This window comes from Trachurus japonicus, chromosome 14 (assembly GCF_045865225.1).
Source record: "Trachurus japonicus isolate A0001 chromosome 14, Traja_1.0".
In the NCBI taxonomy this organism is placed as follows: Eukaryota; Metazoa; Chordata; class Actinopteri; order Carangiformes; family Carangidae; genus Trachurus; species Trachurus japonicus.
The window spans coordinates 13,990,987-14,007,226 of record NC_140920.1 but is presented as its reverse complement, the minus strand read 5'-3'; the positions used below and the strand labels follow the sequence as shown (position 1 = coordinate 14,007,226).

The window sequence follows — 16,240 nt, the reverse complement described above, 5'->3', positions numbered from 1 at the left end:
ACTGACTTGACCCTCCGTTACACTTGACCCCACTCTCCCCTACCTTGACAGATAAAACCAGGGAATATTTAAAGTTGATTAGTAAGCAACACACTATTATTTATAGCCTACATTAAAGGGATAGTAGCATTTTTTTTTAAAAGTGGGGTTGTATGATCTACAAATAGCCCCCAAGTAGCCTACTTTAATTGCAGTAGCAGACTCTCTACACTCTGTCTTCCCGTTAGCAATGCCAGCCCATAGCCCTGCCCAGAGATTTACAACATACAGTGTTGTGAATGGACCCAAAGAAACGGCCTATTTTTGTGGCCTAAAAGAGGTTTTACCTGAAAAAAAAAATACAAATCCAATCCAATCCAAATAAAAACTGCGTTTTTCCTGCACTTTGAAGGGCTGGAAAAAATTATATTATAGCGAGCAATGGAACTGTGTATTTTTTTTCACGTAAAACCTCTTTTAAGGCCGCGAAAATAGGCCGTTTCTTTGGGTCCATTCACAACAATGTAGGTATGTTGTAAATCTCTGGGCAGGGCTATGGGCTGGCGTTGCTAACGGGAGGTGTCCAGAGAGTCTTCTACTGCAATTAAAGTACTTATATAGGGGCTATTTGTAGATCATACAACCCCACTTTAAAAAAAATGCTACTATCCCTTTAAGGCACCAGTAATAATGAAATTAATTATGAAATGATCCTTTCAGCTTGAGTCCTCTTGATGTGTGTCTTTTGTAGGCTATTTAAATAAAATTTCTTTCAGTATTTCTCCTCTGCTGTAAAGAAGCTGGCTGGTGTTTACACGCTGTTCACACACAGACCGGCAGGTGGCGGAAGCTGCTTTGTTGTGCGTCGCTCCTCCTCTGTCGGTCCAGGCAGAAGAAGAAGCAAAAGGAAACTTTGGTCCCTGCGTCGGTTAGACAGAGGTAAGCTAACGCTATGTCTTAAATAGGAAATGGTGCGTTTATTTCAATACTAATGCGCTAAAAATGACACTTATGGCCATTATGAAACGGTATTATGATTTTTTGTACAGCTCCGTCGCCTTCTTTGTGGTTTGAGGCTTCAGAGAAATTGTTTGTCTCTGGGTTTGATCCCAAATACAAAGTTGCCTGCTAGCCTGCTGAGTTAGCATTATAGTATAACTTAAATAATCTCTTTGACATTATTAGGCAGGGAAAGAGGCTGGGGGTGTACGTTGATATACTAAACATACGGACAGTCTGTCATAGTCATGGGCTCAATATGCGGAAGGAGGCAGGAGAGGAGTGAGAAACGTCAAAGTTAGCTCATGTAGCTGTTAGCTGAAGTTGTCACCATCGTGTCAGTTGATCTGGAGGTTACGACGCTTCCGTTTGTGACAGCGAAACCATCTCAAAGGAGTTAAACGAGGTTACAGTTTCCTGCGGTGTGTGTCATAGACTGTGTGTGTGTTACAGCTCCTCCTCTGATCGTCTTGTGATTGAAATGATTCAACTGTCATAGAGCAATAACGACACTGACCAGTGAGCTGATCACCGATCAATGACTGCCATAATGTCAACTAGCACATCTAGTTAAATATAATGGTGCAACTGTAAAAAGCAAAGCTATGATTATGATGGTGCTTTTTTAACATACATTTATCTCACATTCTTTAGCTACCAAGTCTGTAACAGTGAACTTTTGAACTTTTCAAAGTTTTTTTGTAAGCCCACACCATGCAGGGTCAAAGTCCTAAAACCTCACAATACACTAATAAAGTACATTACCAGAGTTAGGGAACAGTTGATTCACTGACAGCCATTTCAACTTGTTAAGCATAACTTAACTAATCTGTTTGCATTGTGCGTGTGTGTGTGTGTGTGTGTGTGTGTGTGTGTGTGTGTGTGTCTGTGTGAGAGAGAGAGCATGGCATTGTGTGTTTAAATGTACAAATTCAAAAGTTTTGCTTTGTGCAATGAAACTCTTGTCATTTCCAAATAAGTTTTAAGGACATTTAATTTGCTTCTTCAATTCTTTCATTTATGTTATGTTGTCTCTGTTTTTTTTTTGGCAGTATCACATTTTAGGGCACACACACACACAAGCTGAGCAAGTTTCTAGTGGTTGAAACCTGAAAATCAGGTTTGGTGTTAAGTGAAACACCTGATGGAGAAATTGAGAGCTGATATCCTGCTGTGCTTTGTATCTGTTCATCTGCAGGTGCTGACGGGTCCAGAGACCATTCCTGGAAAATGAAAAACCATCAGTGTTTGCATTTGGCATGTTAGTCATCGGCTGACCCTCTCCACAACACGATGGACGACGTTGAAATGGAGGCCTCGCTGTCAGGCAGCTCCCTCGGGGAGGCAGCGTCTGGTAGAGGACAGCAGGTCGAGTTTAATGAAGACGACGATGATCTCTACTACATCCCTGAGAGAAGACCATCGCTGGACCTTGGAGAAAATCCAATGGATATTGCCTCCTGGTACTGAGATCCTTTTCACATACTTACTATATTTTCACATGGAATTTACATGTACTGTCATTAGATTATATGGATAGTCAGATGTTATGTACCTGAATTTAATGTGATAAGTCTGTCACAACAATTACAATTATACATTTTTTAAAATACTGAGTACTTTTTATTTTTATTTTGGGGCTTTTAGAATGAAGCAAGCCCAAAGATAAATAAAGCAGTAATTCCCCCCCTAAAAAAAGGAAAAGTGAAATGAATCATAATAGAAAATGGGGTTAAATCCATGCTTGTCCATCAACCTTCAAAAGTTTTTGTAGATCCTAATACAAATACCCAAGACTTGACAGCCATGATGCTGCTTGTGAAAGACATTGAAGCTTAAAATGAACTGCTTATCTGACATGCGCTATGGAAACCAGTGATGGCTTGTTATGTGGTCACTAAGCAATTAACAAACTGTAATTTTTCTCTATTTTCTTATTTTCAGGCCACAACCGAGCCGGGGCCCAGCCCCAGCTCTGAGCTACGTGTCACAGACATCTTCAATGATCTCAGTCGAAATGGCTGACGAAGAAGAAGGATGCTCCACGAGGTACAAGAAAAAGTATTCAGCAAAGCTTAAATCAGTCTAGAAATGTGTGTATTCATCACATTAAATTCAGGAAACAGCTATGCCTGACAATGTACTATGACTTGCTGTTACTTATTGAGTCCAAGGACAACTGTGCTATAATCTCGTAGTCACGCTAAAGCCAATCTTAAGTCCTCTTGTCTGCCTGATTTAAGGGTCCAGCTGGAAAGAACAGATTCGTACTCAAGCTGCTACTCCTTTGACAGTGACGACTGTGAAAAGAAAATCCCTAAGTAAGAAATACAGACACATAAAGGCACTAAGAAATGTATGTGTGACTTCATGCAAGATTGACACTTGAATATATTTACAACAGGTTTAAAGATAAAGATGACGGGATTGGAGAGCCGTCTGCCACACCTGAGTTAGTCCAACCCACGAATGAGATCAGGCATCCTTCTCTGACTCTGGCGTTCACCTTCACGGTCAGTTTTGTTTCTCTATTGTATCAGTTGGAAAGACACAAAGTACAAAACAGCTGACTCAGTTGACAACAGCACTGGAATTAAAATGTAATCCTTCTTCTCTTTTGGAATCAGTCTCTCTGCAAAATCCTTAACGAGCTGAAAGACCCAGATAAGAAAAGATTCAAGATGATGCTGTGGAGCCGTTACCCACAGACATTCAACACTTCTCTAAAAAGCATGGACATGCTGGACATTGTGGACCGTTTGCTGGAGCGTTACAGCATTGAAGTAGCTATGCAGATCACAAAAGCCCTTCTGGAAGAGGTGGGGCAGAGGAAGATGGTTAGAGAGCTCCATACTATGTGCCTCAGACGTAAGTACACCCCTGAATTACTTACTACTATTAATATAATGATGATTTGATATGATATATTTACATGTACACTTTTTGTTTTTTTCAGACGAAGTGCGTTACGATTTAGGCGAGACATATAAGAGGAAATATTGTGACGAATGCGAGGACTTGCACGTGTCAGAAGAGAAGAGGCAATTTAACGATCTTTATACTGACAACTTCATAACCTCAACATGTGACAATGGGCCAAATATTGAACATGAGGTTATGAAGATTGAAAAACTGGACAGCAACCGGGAAGCTGGGATGCGTCTTGCTCCTGGTTATATTTTGAACACTGACAGGCTGGCGCTGCACAGCAACATAAAGTTAATACTGCTCTCTGGAGTGGCAGGCGCAGGGAAGTCAATGGCGATCAGAAAGTTGATCCTCGAATGGACAAAAGACCAGCCTGATACTTTTTTGTTTCCTTTACCGTTCAGAGAGCTCAAACAGTTCGAGGGCACCAAGATCTCCCTGTTGGAAATAATGCAGACGCTCTACCCAGAAATAAAGCAACTGAGGGATGAGGATTATAGATGTGATGAGTTCCCAGTGATGTTTGTCTTTGATGGCCTTGATGAGTACAGTGGGAAGATTGACTTTGAAAACACAGAGCTTGTCAGCGACTATAAAGAGACCACCACCCTGAACGCCATCGTGGTCAACCTCCTCAGAGGGAGGCTGCTCTACCGCGGCATTTTCCTGGTCACCACCCGGTCCCAAATAAAGCGAGCTATTCCGTGGGATACGCACTATGAGGAGATAGAGGTGCGTGGATTCCCCGAGTTGGACAAGAATGAGTTCTTCAAGAAGAGATTTACTAACCCCGATCAAGCAGCGCGGGTGATTGCCTACGTCAAATCTTCCAAATCGCTCCATGTCATGTGCCACCTGCCCTTGTTCTGCACAGTGGTTGCCGATGAGTGGGATCGAATCTTTAGGGAGCAGGGAATGCAGGGAGAGCCGCCCAGGGGCATCACTTACTTGTACACAAAGTTTGTGCTGGTGCTCATGCGGCAGTATCGCAAATTTCGAGCTCCAGACAGGAGCCCGGAGGAAGAATGCAATTTTCTGATGAATCTTGGGAAGTTGGCTTTCACCTTGTTGGAAAAAGGCGAGTTCAAGATCAACAAGTCGGACTGGAAAGTTAATGAGATCTGTGACGAGGAGGCGGTCGTGAACAGCGGGCTGTGCACAGAGTATGTCACAAAGCCATACGTCTTGTTTCACGAGAAGGTGGTGAGCTTCATCCATCCCACCGTGCAGGAGTACCTGGCTGCCCTGTACGCGTTTCTGTCCTTTACAAACCAAGGCAAGAACATTTTTGAGCAGCATCTGAGAGAAAGGTTGAAAGGGATGTTCAAGGGGCCCAAAATCACAGAGCTGTACAAGAGTGCTGTGGACAAAAGCCTGCTCTGCGAAGACGGCAAAATGGACATTTTCCTGCGTTTCCTGCTTGGATTTTCACATCAGACCAACCGGGACCTCCTCCAGCGGCTCTACGTCTCCAATGAAAAGTGGCCGGCAGTGACTGCAGATGCTGCAGCACTCCTCCGGAAGAGGATTAGAGAAAACCAGCATCCCAACAGGATGGAGAACTTGCAGCGTTGCTTTGAGGAGCTGGGTGTGTCTGCATCAGAGGCATCCCGTTGATTTGACTCTTAAAACTTTGTTTGATGCACAAAATCATCACATTTCACTACAAAGTGTGTCAAGACTTTCTCTGGAGAGGAGGTAAACTTATAAAGACCTGTGCCTGTGCTGATGGAGAAACATGTACGACGTCTGCTATTCCTTAAACAAATGTGTTTTCTTTCTCAGCAATTTTAAGAGTGAAGAGTTTTTAAGCATTTACAGCTTATATAATCATTAGTTCTTGATTTGCCAAAGATGTGGAGTCTTAAAGAGAAATGGAAATGTGTGATTTTTTGTGTCTTATGATGGATTTACAAAAGCTAATAAGGCGGCCTTACTTTCTCTTTTTTTTTAATATAAAATGTACATAGACTCACATATTTGTGATCATCATCATCATTAATTATTGCAGCCTCTCTACTGTTAAGATATTAACATTCATTTCAATTCACATTCATTTCAATTCAGATTTAAAAGAACTGACACTATCAGATGAATATGGCCATTTTGTGATCCCATGTATTTAATTAAATTGATTTGATTATTACTGAAACATTTGTGAAAACTGAATCATTTTGTATTCTGTTGGCTGCTTGTTTTCTGCTACACAAGGTGGTAATCACACTGAAGAGCTGTTATGAAAGTAACGACAGTGACACCAAAAAAAAAAAAAGTTACCAACTTGACATCAATGATTCAATTGACAATAGATCTTTAGGGAAATCGCCACAGTGACTCATCATCAGCACTGAAGGGGTTGTGAATGAATTGACTGAATCAGCTTTGTCTCATTATTATAGTGTATTTCAAAATGCTGCAATATACAAATTTAAGATGGCTCATCGACACAGACACTGAAATCATTCAGAAGCACAACAAATAACCATTTACAATATTCTCTCTCTATATTATACATTAAAAGACAGCAACATTGTGAAGTCGAGTCATCTAAATTACACTGATTTAGACAGTTTAATATCACATTCCTATCAAGGAGGCAGTTACACATTAAATGTCTGGATGTCGTTTCCTTGGATAAAGCAGAGGATCATCAAACCAAATGCATACCAAGTTCCACCTGACAGTGTGCATATATAATAGTAAATTCACAGATAATTTCAACATGAATCATTTTGTAAGATAAAATATGGCTCAGAGATCTTCATCACTTTTCACAGCAGCAACATTTAGTGTTTCCTTCTTTTTCCTACACGCGAACCCCGTGATGCTGATAGAGTTACTTGCTTTTGGGCCGTTCCAGAGGTGTTGGTCACAACACAGGTGAAGTTGGATGTGAAGTCCTCTGCCGTGACGTTCAGCAGCAGCAAACTCCTATGCAGGATCAGACCTTCCGCCAAAGTTTCCCTAAAACAAACAGTCATTAGGCCCTTGCTGAAGGCTTGTTAGGATAACACACAGTCTGCAGAACCTGCTGCAGCTTGATGTTTGATCAACTGTACACGGATTATTAAATGGCTGCTCTAATGTGGTATGGTGACTTCCATTGAAATGTTAATATCAAAGTCATAATACTCACTCCTCTGATTCTACTATTCTCCCATTGGTGCATATGTCCTCAGGGAAAGCGCCATTGACGAGCCAGTAGATAAGTGTCACATCATCTTCGTCGTTTGTAAATGCATCACAGTGAAGTACCACAGTTTGACCTTTGAGGCAAAATACATACGGACCACAAACGCAGCTTTAAATTAGCTTCATATTAAAATCCTTTGATCTGTTGGCCAACAACAGGTCAACGATGCTGCAAATGTCAGAATACACTTAATAGGTATTGATAATTTCAGATGTTACCTCGATGACATTTAATTTGGACTTCTTGTTCCCCAATGATCTCTGGAGATTCATCTTCTGAAACTGGAGAAAATATTTAGTTTATTTAGCACATAAACTGAATTGCATTAGAACAAAGCTTTTTGTCAGCCACAAAAATATTGTACCTGGAAATCCATCTGCAAGCAGCAGAGACAGAGAGACCAGTGCTGTTGCAGAGACAGGTGTTAACAGCCGAAGCCACAAGACAGTCAAAATGAACAGTTTGGTGTTATTGAATATTACCTTTGACAGCAGATGACAGCTTCATACTGACAGCTCCAGTGAGAGGTTTTTTAGTGCAAGCTGCCGTTTGGAAATACTTTATAGAGAGAATTGACTTCCTCTCCTCCCACACAGAGAGCATTAAACATGGACATAAACAATACAATGGGGAAATTCCTCTTAGACTGGCCCTCTCTTGTTTCTGGGGGTTGTTGACACATCATGGTTACACAGATGACAACTCTGTCACCTGATCCAATTATGTCAGTATATCCTCAGTGCATGAACATGCGGTTTTAAACGTTGGGAGCATAAACCGCAACATGCAAATGTAAATCATCATCATACACACAAATCTAAACCATGTGACATTTATTAACAGATCTTGATCAAAACATTGACAACAGAACAAAATGATCATGTTGGCCTTGTTGTACACAGTCCCTTTGGGACCTCCATTTGAACAGATCACATTGAAATAAGACTGGCACCATCAGCACTCTCACGGAGTTAAAGGATCATGCTCAGATGTTTTCTGTCCTCGTCAAGTCAGATTTTGTTAAAGTTAGGGTTAGGGTTAGTTCATCCAATTATCTGCTGGTATCTCAGCTTCACGCTTACTAGGAAACTTCAATTTCAGGACTGTCAAAGTTCAGTCAAACTATAGAAAAACATTTATCACCTATAGCAATATCTAGCCATGCAGATTCTAATTTGTTTTTATCTGCTCAGACTTTCTGCTACCTCAATAAAATGTAGGTATTAATGCCAACAGCATAGAAAATGCTTCAAAATTGTAGCAGCAATGCGTCTCGTCCCCCAAACTCAACAGTTGAACATTACAGATAGAGCTACAGCAAGTGAGAAAATGTTTCAAAAATTTTAAAAGTCAGTGAACTGGCCGTTCAATCAAAGCATATAATTGTGTGAGGACTGTTTGATAAATAGTGACATTTCTCCGATTTAAAAGCAGACTTAATGATGCGAGATATTGCATAAAATTAAAAAGTCAAAACAAAGACTGTTTTGCCAAGTTGGTAAGGATGAGTGTGCATGAAGACAGTGTGGACATTTTGAAATCAAGTAACAAGGAGTTCCATCTTAACAAGTTCTCTATGAGGAATCCTCTGCTCATGTTATGACTGGCACTTTCCCCCCGCACCGTGACAAAGCCTCTGCACGTACAGAGCATGACTCTCGGCGTGTAGGAAACTGTCGGCCGTGTCACTTCAACATCAAGCGGGTCAAGCGGTTACGTGAGTGATTACACAAGTGACGCAGTCGTAAAATGAGTGCAGAGGAAGTCTGTGGGTACTGGATTTGTAAATTGAGGAGGTAAAGGGAGCAATTGTTATGATTATTTCCTTTTAATATTTATTAGTATTACTCATATAACCAACATGAGGATGAAAAACTCTAGCATGACCCTTTAAGCATCAACACACACTTAAGACATAAATTAGTGAAATGCACCTTTCTAATGATTTTGAGAACCGCTTAACTAGGTTGTGAGAATGCACAAACCAATTATTAGGTGTAATGTTGTGTGAAGAAAATCCTGGGAAATCGACACAGACATCCAAATTCAGATTACCAATAAAATTCAAATAAACCGTAAATACAGATAATGTGTGCCTATAAATATATACAAAAAGTATAGACACTTTTTATTGGTGTTTTAGTTCAATGTTAGGCCCACTCAGTCTTTTGAGCCCGTGCATATCTTCTTCGCGTGGCGTTTATGTCCATATCTGCCAGTTGCAGGTCACTCCAGACCCAGGACGTAGTTAATACCTTGCACAAATCCAATAATAACGGGTTGCCAAGCCACCAAGTACCGAAGCCAGTCTAAAAGTTGTCCGTACATGACATGTGGCCTCTCCCAGCTAAAAAAAAATTGGTTAAGGAAAATAACATTTACAATAGCATGCTTTAGTTGTTATTGCACACAAAATCATAGCAACTGACAATGATAATTTATGCTCATGTGAAGCCTCAGTAACATACAACTGATGACAGTGAGGATTTGTGTTTAGTTTTTGTGACAGCATCAGCATTGTTGCAGCGTCACCGCAGCTGTCTGAAGGGTGAACACCGAACCACAAAAAGGAACAGGAACTTGGCATATAACCTATAAATCTCTTGTCCCAACTGCCTCCAATAAGCTGCCTGAAATATTCAGCCACTTACTGTCAGAGCTTCCTGTTACAGGAAAGATGCCCTTCTCCAGTAACTTGCCATGGCTGGGTTTTCTCAGCAATGATTTGGTGTCTATGGCTGAAAAACCAGGTCAGGTTTGGACGTGGCATTTTAATCTATTTGATTTCTGAAATAAAAACCAATCAACTCACGACATGAACAACAGATATTCAGTGACAAAAAAAATTGAAACAATGAAAACAGTAATAAAAAGGATACGGGTTACTGAACATCCTCTTCAGATCCACCTTCTCCTTGCAATACGGGCACATCTGCTTCTTTCCGACGATGCACCATCCCCTTATGCAGAACTCATGGAACCTGGTTATGGAGTTAAGGCTCGGCACAGGAAGACGTGAGCAACAGTTGAAAACCAATACACAGGACAAAATTTTCTCTCCCTTGAAATGGCAGTTTTAGTGGAATATGAAAATGACGAACAAGATGCTGCGATGAATGTATGAAGTCATAGATGATTACCGGTACATACTATATCAAAGCTGAATTATGAAAATAAGCTATCAAATGTGCAAAGATCTGCTGCCTATGAAACTGTAATGTTCTGTAAATTAAGCACTAGTATGTTCTCCTGCAATTATCCAGAAGGGTGCGGAAGCAGTGCAAATCATAAAATCATTCAGATGTAGTTCACATCAAACATCAAAATGAGGAAAAATGCGTGACCTGATTGATAGGCAGATTTTTTTTTACTGATCTCCTAGTATTTTCCCATAAAACCGTCTCTAGAGTTTCTACTATTCTACTATCATTACTAAAATGTAATGAAATGCCACTGAGCAGCAGTTCTGTGGATGGAAACATCTTGTTGATGGGTGAGTTCAAAGGCGAAAGGCCAGACAGACTGGAGCTCATAGAAAGGCTACAGTAACTCAGATAACTACTCTCCACAAGTACAGAGGAGAAACATCTCAGAGTGATCAACACATCCAGACCCAACCTGCTTCGAGCAAACACTCCAGGCTGGTGGAGATGTACTGGATTGGGAAATGTTTTCTTGGCACACTTGGACACTGGTCACTAGTACTAGTCACCAACTGTTTAAATGTAATAACCTCTCTGGATACTGTTGCAGCCATACAGATTATTTTATGACTCCAACCTCAAATATAATGGCAACTTAAAGCATGATAATGATCTGTACTGAGTGAGTTAAATTTACTTTGGTGACTTCCCAAGTCCAGGATGATCATGATCATATCAGCATTAAACTGAATATTTACAAGATTTGCTGAGTTGATGCCGTGAAGCCCTGAGACTGTTTTGAGAACAAAGGGAACTGCTCTCAACACGTGTGATGTTCCTAATCAAGTGCTCAGGGAGTGTATCTGTAAATAATATCACAAGTGGAATTAACCAAAATCCCCCAATAACATCTGCCTGCTGATAAGAGTTGTGCTGATATGATTGCATATCAATTACAGCGTAGAAGCAGCAAAAGATAATAGTGGGGGAAGTCATATAAATTCAGAAGAACAGACAGGCATAACATCAACAGTCTGATATAAAGGTCAAGTTAACTGTCAATTTCCCTTTGGTCTGCTGATTTAGTGCACGCACAATTCACAAATGCACAACTTTACCTTTTATAGAAATTAAATTTTCCACAGTGTGCCTTCACTTCTCTTTCGCTGATACAAGAGATAATAGTATGACCATATGTCAATAACTGCGTGGCAGGATACACATGGTTGCAGGATAATCTGTATGTGTTCTCAATAATCCCTTCTTCACTGACATCCACAAGAATGGGCTGACCACACACGGCGCAGATATTGTCAGAGAGGTGCTTGGTTGGCATGCCCGATGCACTGTAATACTGAAAAGAAAATATAATAAAACACACTTTAGCTCATAGTCATTACTACCAACAGGGCAACATACAGTGTCTGTAATCGGTCCACTCACCCCAACAGTTGAAGCCATGAAGTCTGCACACATTTCTGCAAAGTCCCTTCCCAGCACCCCGTAGTACAGACCGTAGAATAGTAGTGAAACGCCAAAGTCCATTGCATCCTCTGGCTTTATCCTGGACAGAAAAACCACCACGTGAACACCATGGCTCAGTTTAGCCAACAGAACAGATACGTCTGGTGTTAATGCTAAAACAAGTGGCCAAAACACATTGAAAGCTTTGTTTGAAAGAAAGTTCTGTTGAATCTAGCAGCCATTTATTAATTATTTTAACCACACCACAGAGTCTGATGGCAGGTTTTAGAAGTGTTACCCTCAATATGGATTATATGTGTATATGTATGTGCATGTATGTATAAATATATAATTTTTCTTTTGAATTAATCCCCTTTATATGTTTATGTATATTTTATATTTTGAGATACACGATTTGATATAACTTTAATGACCATTATATGTAAATTTGTAAATGTATGATGTTTGTATTACAGTCTGTTGTGCATTATGTTCAAAATGAAAAAAAATGAATAAAGAGAGTTTGGGAGAAAAAAAAGAAGCTTTGTTTGTTTTACATATTTGACCATGGTAACGAAAGGTAAAGTTCAGCTGCATCATATAATTAAGAAATCTGAGACTCTGTGTCAAAGGTGAGGAAGTTTCCAGATTAGGTGATATTTCTAGGTAGGAAGTGTAAACCATGTCATTCAGGAAGGTTGACAGTGTTATGGCTTCCTGTTAATTCACACACCTGAGGTGATATGAGATGATAAAGTTAATCAAATTCTAGTGGTCCCGACCACAGATAAAGATTAAAAGAAAGAGAAAAAAGGGTGAAAACACCTCCCATCAATCAAGTATTTCAATGAATCATGAATAGGCTGTAGGAATTGTAATTGTTAAAATGTACTGCTTGTCTTCCGATTGTCTTTTTTTCTTTCGATTGAATGTAAAGTGTTTCGTGACCATGTGTCTATGGTGATTCTACACTTTAAATAAATTGAAATTGAATTGAAAAATCTGAACCTGAAATGGAAAATAAAGGGAAGAAAAAATAGCTAGTGTTGTCAAAAGCAACCTAGAGTTTATTTTCAGTGGTTTAAAAGAAAATCCACTATATTTTCAACAGTAATAGAGATTAATTGAGGAGGAAAAAAGAAAATGTTAAAAAAAAAAGTTAATTTAGCTCCATTTAAATGTTGTGGAACTGATGATACATACCTGAATATTAGGTTTATACCAAAAAGTGTAAACATGACGACAGTATAGCCAACTATTCCTGTGGCATAGCTGATCTTGTAGAGGAGGAGGAACCACTTGTACACCAACCTATGAAACACAAACAAAGGAGTTTGTAATGGACAGTTTGATCCTCATTACTGAAGACGCAGATGTCTCAATATACTGTACAGGGTCGGGTGAGGTGTAAACAATGGTTATACCGTGGTGTGGTGCAGGCCAGTGGCTTGCGAGTGGCACGGTAGGAGATGTACGCTGTGATGACAGAGAAGATAAACCACGTGGTCAAGAACCTCCACCAGTGAAGTTTGGTAGTAAAGTAGAGAGGAACTACCCACATCTGGAACAGAGTCACCAGCTACAAGACAGAACAGTACACGTGTTAGAGAAGCACGCAAGTATTGTGTAAACATAACAATAATATTTCACTTTTGCAATGAATATAGTGTATTTTTATGTTGCCATGTGGATTGAAATAAGACAATACACTATTGTGAGTGGCACCGCTGTCTGTATTTTCTCTTCTCGTTCTTTAATCCCTTCCCTCCCAATCAGTGCAAACAAACACAAACACAAACCACCTAGCTTACACCTAAATTCTTTCTGCATCCAAAACATTAATTATTGTAATCATGTGTCTTCAGACCAAACGTCACACATATTTCTTGGGTGTGTTTTGTGTCTTACATTGTATGACTTTGGATGTCTCTGTTTCCATTGCACAAGGACTAGCTGGGCGACAACCAGAGTGACTATGAGGATGAGCACCATCTCTGCGTGCATGGCCTCATGGCCTTTGTGCTTGGCATGCATTCTCGCATGCTCCACCCTGTGGAAAAAGAAGAACTTGTTCAACTATGGTCAGACACACAACTTGGTGATTCATAACAATGCAGGACAGGCGTGTCTTTAAAAAGGTGCAATACACAGCCCTGTGCACTGGTGTCTCCCAATGGTTGGGCTGGGAACTGTTTGTAACATCAACTTTTAATAACCTGGCTGTCACAAAATGTTTCTGCTGCACTTGGTTAGACTATGTGTTAAACATTAAAAAAAGGAGGCATGCAAAACATTTAATGTCAGTGAGATGAGCTTCTATCAGCAGAGTACTTTCTTACACGTCATGTCCCCATTCACTGTCTAAAGTTATTGTTAATTTTCTACCAAATCTAAAAGTGTTTAACTGGGATGTGTAAACTTATTTTCATTACCTATGCAGAGAAAATAAAGAAATTTGACCACATTATATATTGAGGTAAACAAATAATCAAAACCAGACAAACCACAAGAGTTGCAATTTCTTAAAAAGGGTAAAATGATGTTCAAATACCCTCCTTATGTGGTGTGTCTGTGAGTTTATACATTTATGAATGTCCCTCCTGTAATGAATGTTATCTTATTGTCACAAACGCTCGCTATGCACCACAAACACACTGTAATAAGAGCTCCTGTGGATAAAAATAAATCTGTTGTTGTTAAGGAACGTGCTTGTTTTGGTGCAGGCCCCAACAGAAATGACACTGTCATCATTCTTCATATTCACACTAGATATCAAAATGACCTTTCCAACTGACCCACAGACTCGTGTTACAATATCTGCCAAAATGACAGCAGTTCGCTTCTTTTCTGCATATTTTCCATCCTCATTATACACATATAGGTTGCAAAATAATGACTAAAAGTGTTGTTCAGACACTTACCTCCACTTTTCTTCTGGTGAGAGCTTGGACACATCGAACTACAGACAACAGACAAGGACAAAATAATGATTATTACTACCAATTAAGCAGCCACCAATACAAACTGATAATACAGCCTCAACTGAGGACATAAAAATATTTGTCTTTCTGACCCAATTCAAAGATAATTTGTGTGTGATAACATGTGTGGCTTATTTTAAGAGTTACACAACAGGACAGTCACAATTGATTACTAATAACAAAGTGACCACACCTAACTAGTGCAGTAAGCAATACCTCTCACGAAGTTGAGGTAAGAGGGCTATTCCTGAATTTATTCTACAGAAAAATGTGTTGTACTTTTGTGTTTTTTATTTATTTTATTTTTTACTTCTGACATGAAACACAGAAGGTCTCTCCACACTTTATTCACTTGATCACACTTAATCATCAGTAGATCAAACACAAGGCTCTTCTGTTTACTTTGTCAGCCTGTTGTAATACCAGCCGTGCAGCTCATACTGCCTCTGCGGCACATTTATTAACATTAAAAATGACTGAAGTAGGTTGAAACTGTTTGTTTTGTGGTGCATGACAGTTTGAGCACCTGCTCTGACATCAGTTTGACTTTCAGGTTTGGTGTGACCATAAGACTGAAATCACACCGGAAGTGGTATGATCGCCTCCCCCAGCCTTAACACTGATAACCCCTCCAGAAAAGGCAATCACCTTTGACCCGACCGGCCACATCAGCTTTATTTGTAAAGTTACAACGTCGGCCAAACACCTATTTTAAACCGAGCTGTGTGTGCAGCTTTACAAGTAGCTTCGATGAATGGGTATTTTATTTTGAAAAATAACCTCTCGGCTACTTTAACCAGATAACGGCATGACTTGAACGTTAGCCGGCTAACTAGCTTAGCATTTTTAATAGCTCACGGGGCGTTTCTCGCTGGCCTCGTTGACTCTATTGAACGAAACGCAGACTTTCATGTTCGGTGTACAATGCACTTAAGCAGACACTAAACCTTTGCTCGGTAACAGATGGCTCTGTAGCGGTGGTTAGCTTTCTTGCGCTGTGCTAAACCGTTGGTAGCAGCAGCTAACACAAGAGTTTCCGCTCTGGCAGCCCCGCACGCCGATGTAATTCACCCCCATCGCGCTTTTTCTGTCATGTTGGGTCGATGTGTCCGATTCCCCTCACCTGGTTCGGTTCATCGTGATGCTCCAGTCCATGGTCGTGCTCCACTCCATCAACCTCCACCTCAAACACCCCGGCCATCTTCGGAGTGTTGCCTTGCTTACGGTTCCGGGTCCATTGGCATTAGCAACACGGGTAAGACTGTCATTTCCGGTCTGGTTTGGTTTTATCTTTTCAAATTAAAAGCCTTCCCCGCAGATCTTGTGACTGTCATCTTGAGTTTTTTTTTTTAAACTTTCCCTCAGTGTTCATTCATTTTAAACATTTTTTAATACACAGTCGTCCTGAAATTACTAAATAGCCATCTCTCTTTTCACCGTCCTCTGTTAAATTGTATACAAAATTTAGTCTTACGTTTCTGTTTCTTGTAAATTTCTACAATCATGGATATAATATTCTCAACCTTACATTCAGTCTATGTTCTCAACTGTCT

At 40.1% G+C, this 16,240-nt stretch overlaps 2 protein-coding genes and 1 pseudogene across 3 annotated transcripts; 1 reads left to right on the top strand and 2 right to left on the bottom strand.

Moving 5' to 3' along the window:
- Positions 1-822: 822 nt before the first annotated feature.
- nlrc3l1 (NLR family, CARD domain containing 3-like 1) lies at positions 823-6,141 on the top strand. Its single transcript, XM_085797755.1, has 7 exons — positions 823-918; positions 2,177-2,441; positions 2,923-3,027; positions 3,222-3,299; positions 3,383-3,491; positions 3,606-3,846; positions 3,935-6,141. Exons 2-7 carry the CDS (start codon positions 2,272-2,274, stop codon positions 5,521-5,523), a joined length of 2,292 nt encoding a protein of 763 aa, XP_085653881.1. The 5' UTR covers positions 823-918; positions 2,177-2,271; the 3' UTR covers positions 5,524-6,141.
- Positions 6,142-6,585: 444 nt separating this feature from the next.
- On the bottom strand, positions 6,586-7,784 carry LOC146974431 (uncharacterized; annotated as a pseudogene). Its single transcript, XR_015037653.1, has 6 exons — positions 7,780-7,784; positions 7,582-7,684; positions 7,464-7,505; positions 7,318-7,380; positions 7,043-7,172; positions 6,586-6,870 (listed from the first exon to the last, which is right to left on the bottom strand). The product of XR_015037653.1 is annotated as an uncharacterized LOC146974431 (transcript).
- Positions 7,785-7,915: 131 nt separating this feature from the next.
- rnf121 (ring finger protein 121) lies at positions 7,916-15,938 on the bottom strand. Its single transcript, XM_085797756.1, has 9 exons — positions 15,811-15,938; positions 14,628-14,665; positions 13,615-13,756; positions 13,131-13,285; positions 12,910-13,017; positions 11,686-11,806; positions 11,463-11,596; positions 9,979-10,080; positions 7,916-9,446 (listed from the first exon to the last, which is right to left on the bottom strand). The coding sequence occupies exons 1-9, from the start codon at positions 15,886-15,888 to the stop codon at positions 9,326-9,328; spliced, it is 999 nt and encodes a 332-aa protein (XP_085653882.1). The 5' UTR covers positions 15,889-15,938; the 3' UTR covers positions 7,916-9,325.
- Between the last annotated feature and the right edge of the window lie 302 nt (positions 15,939-16,240).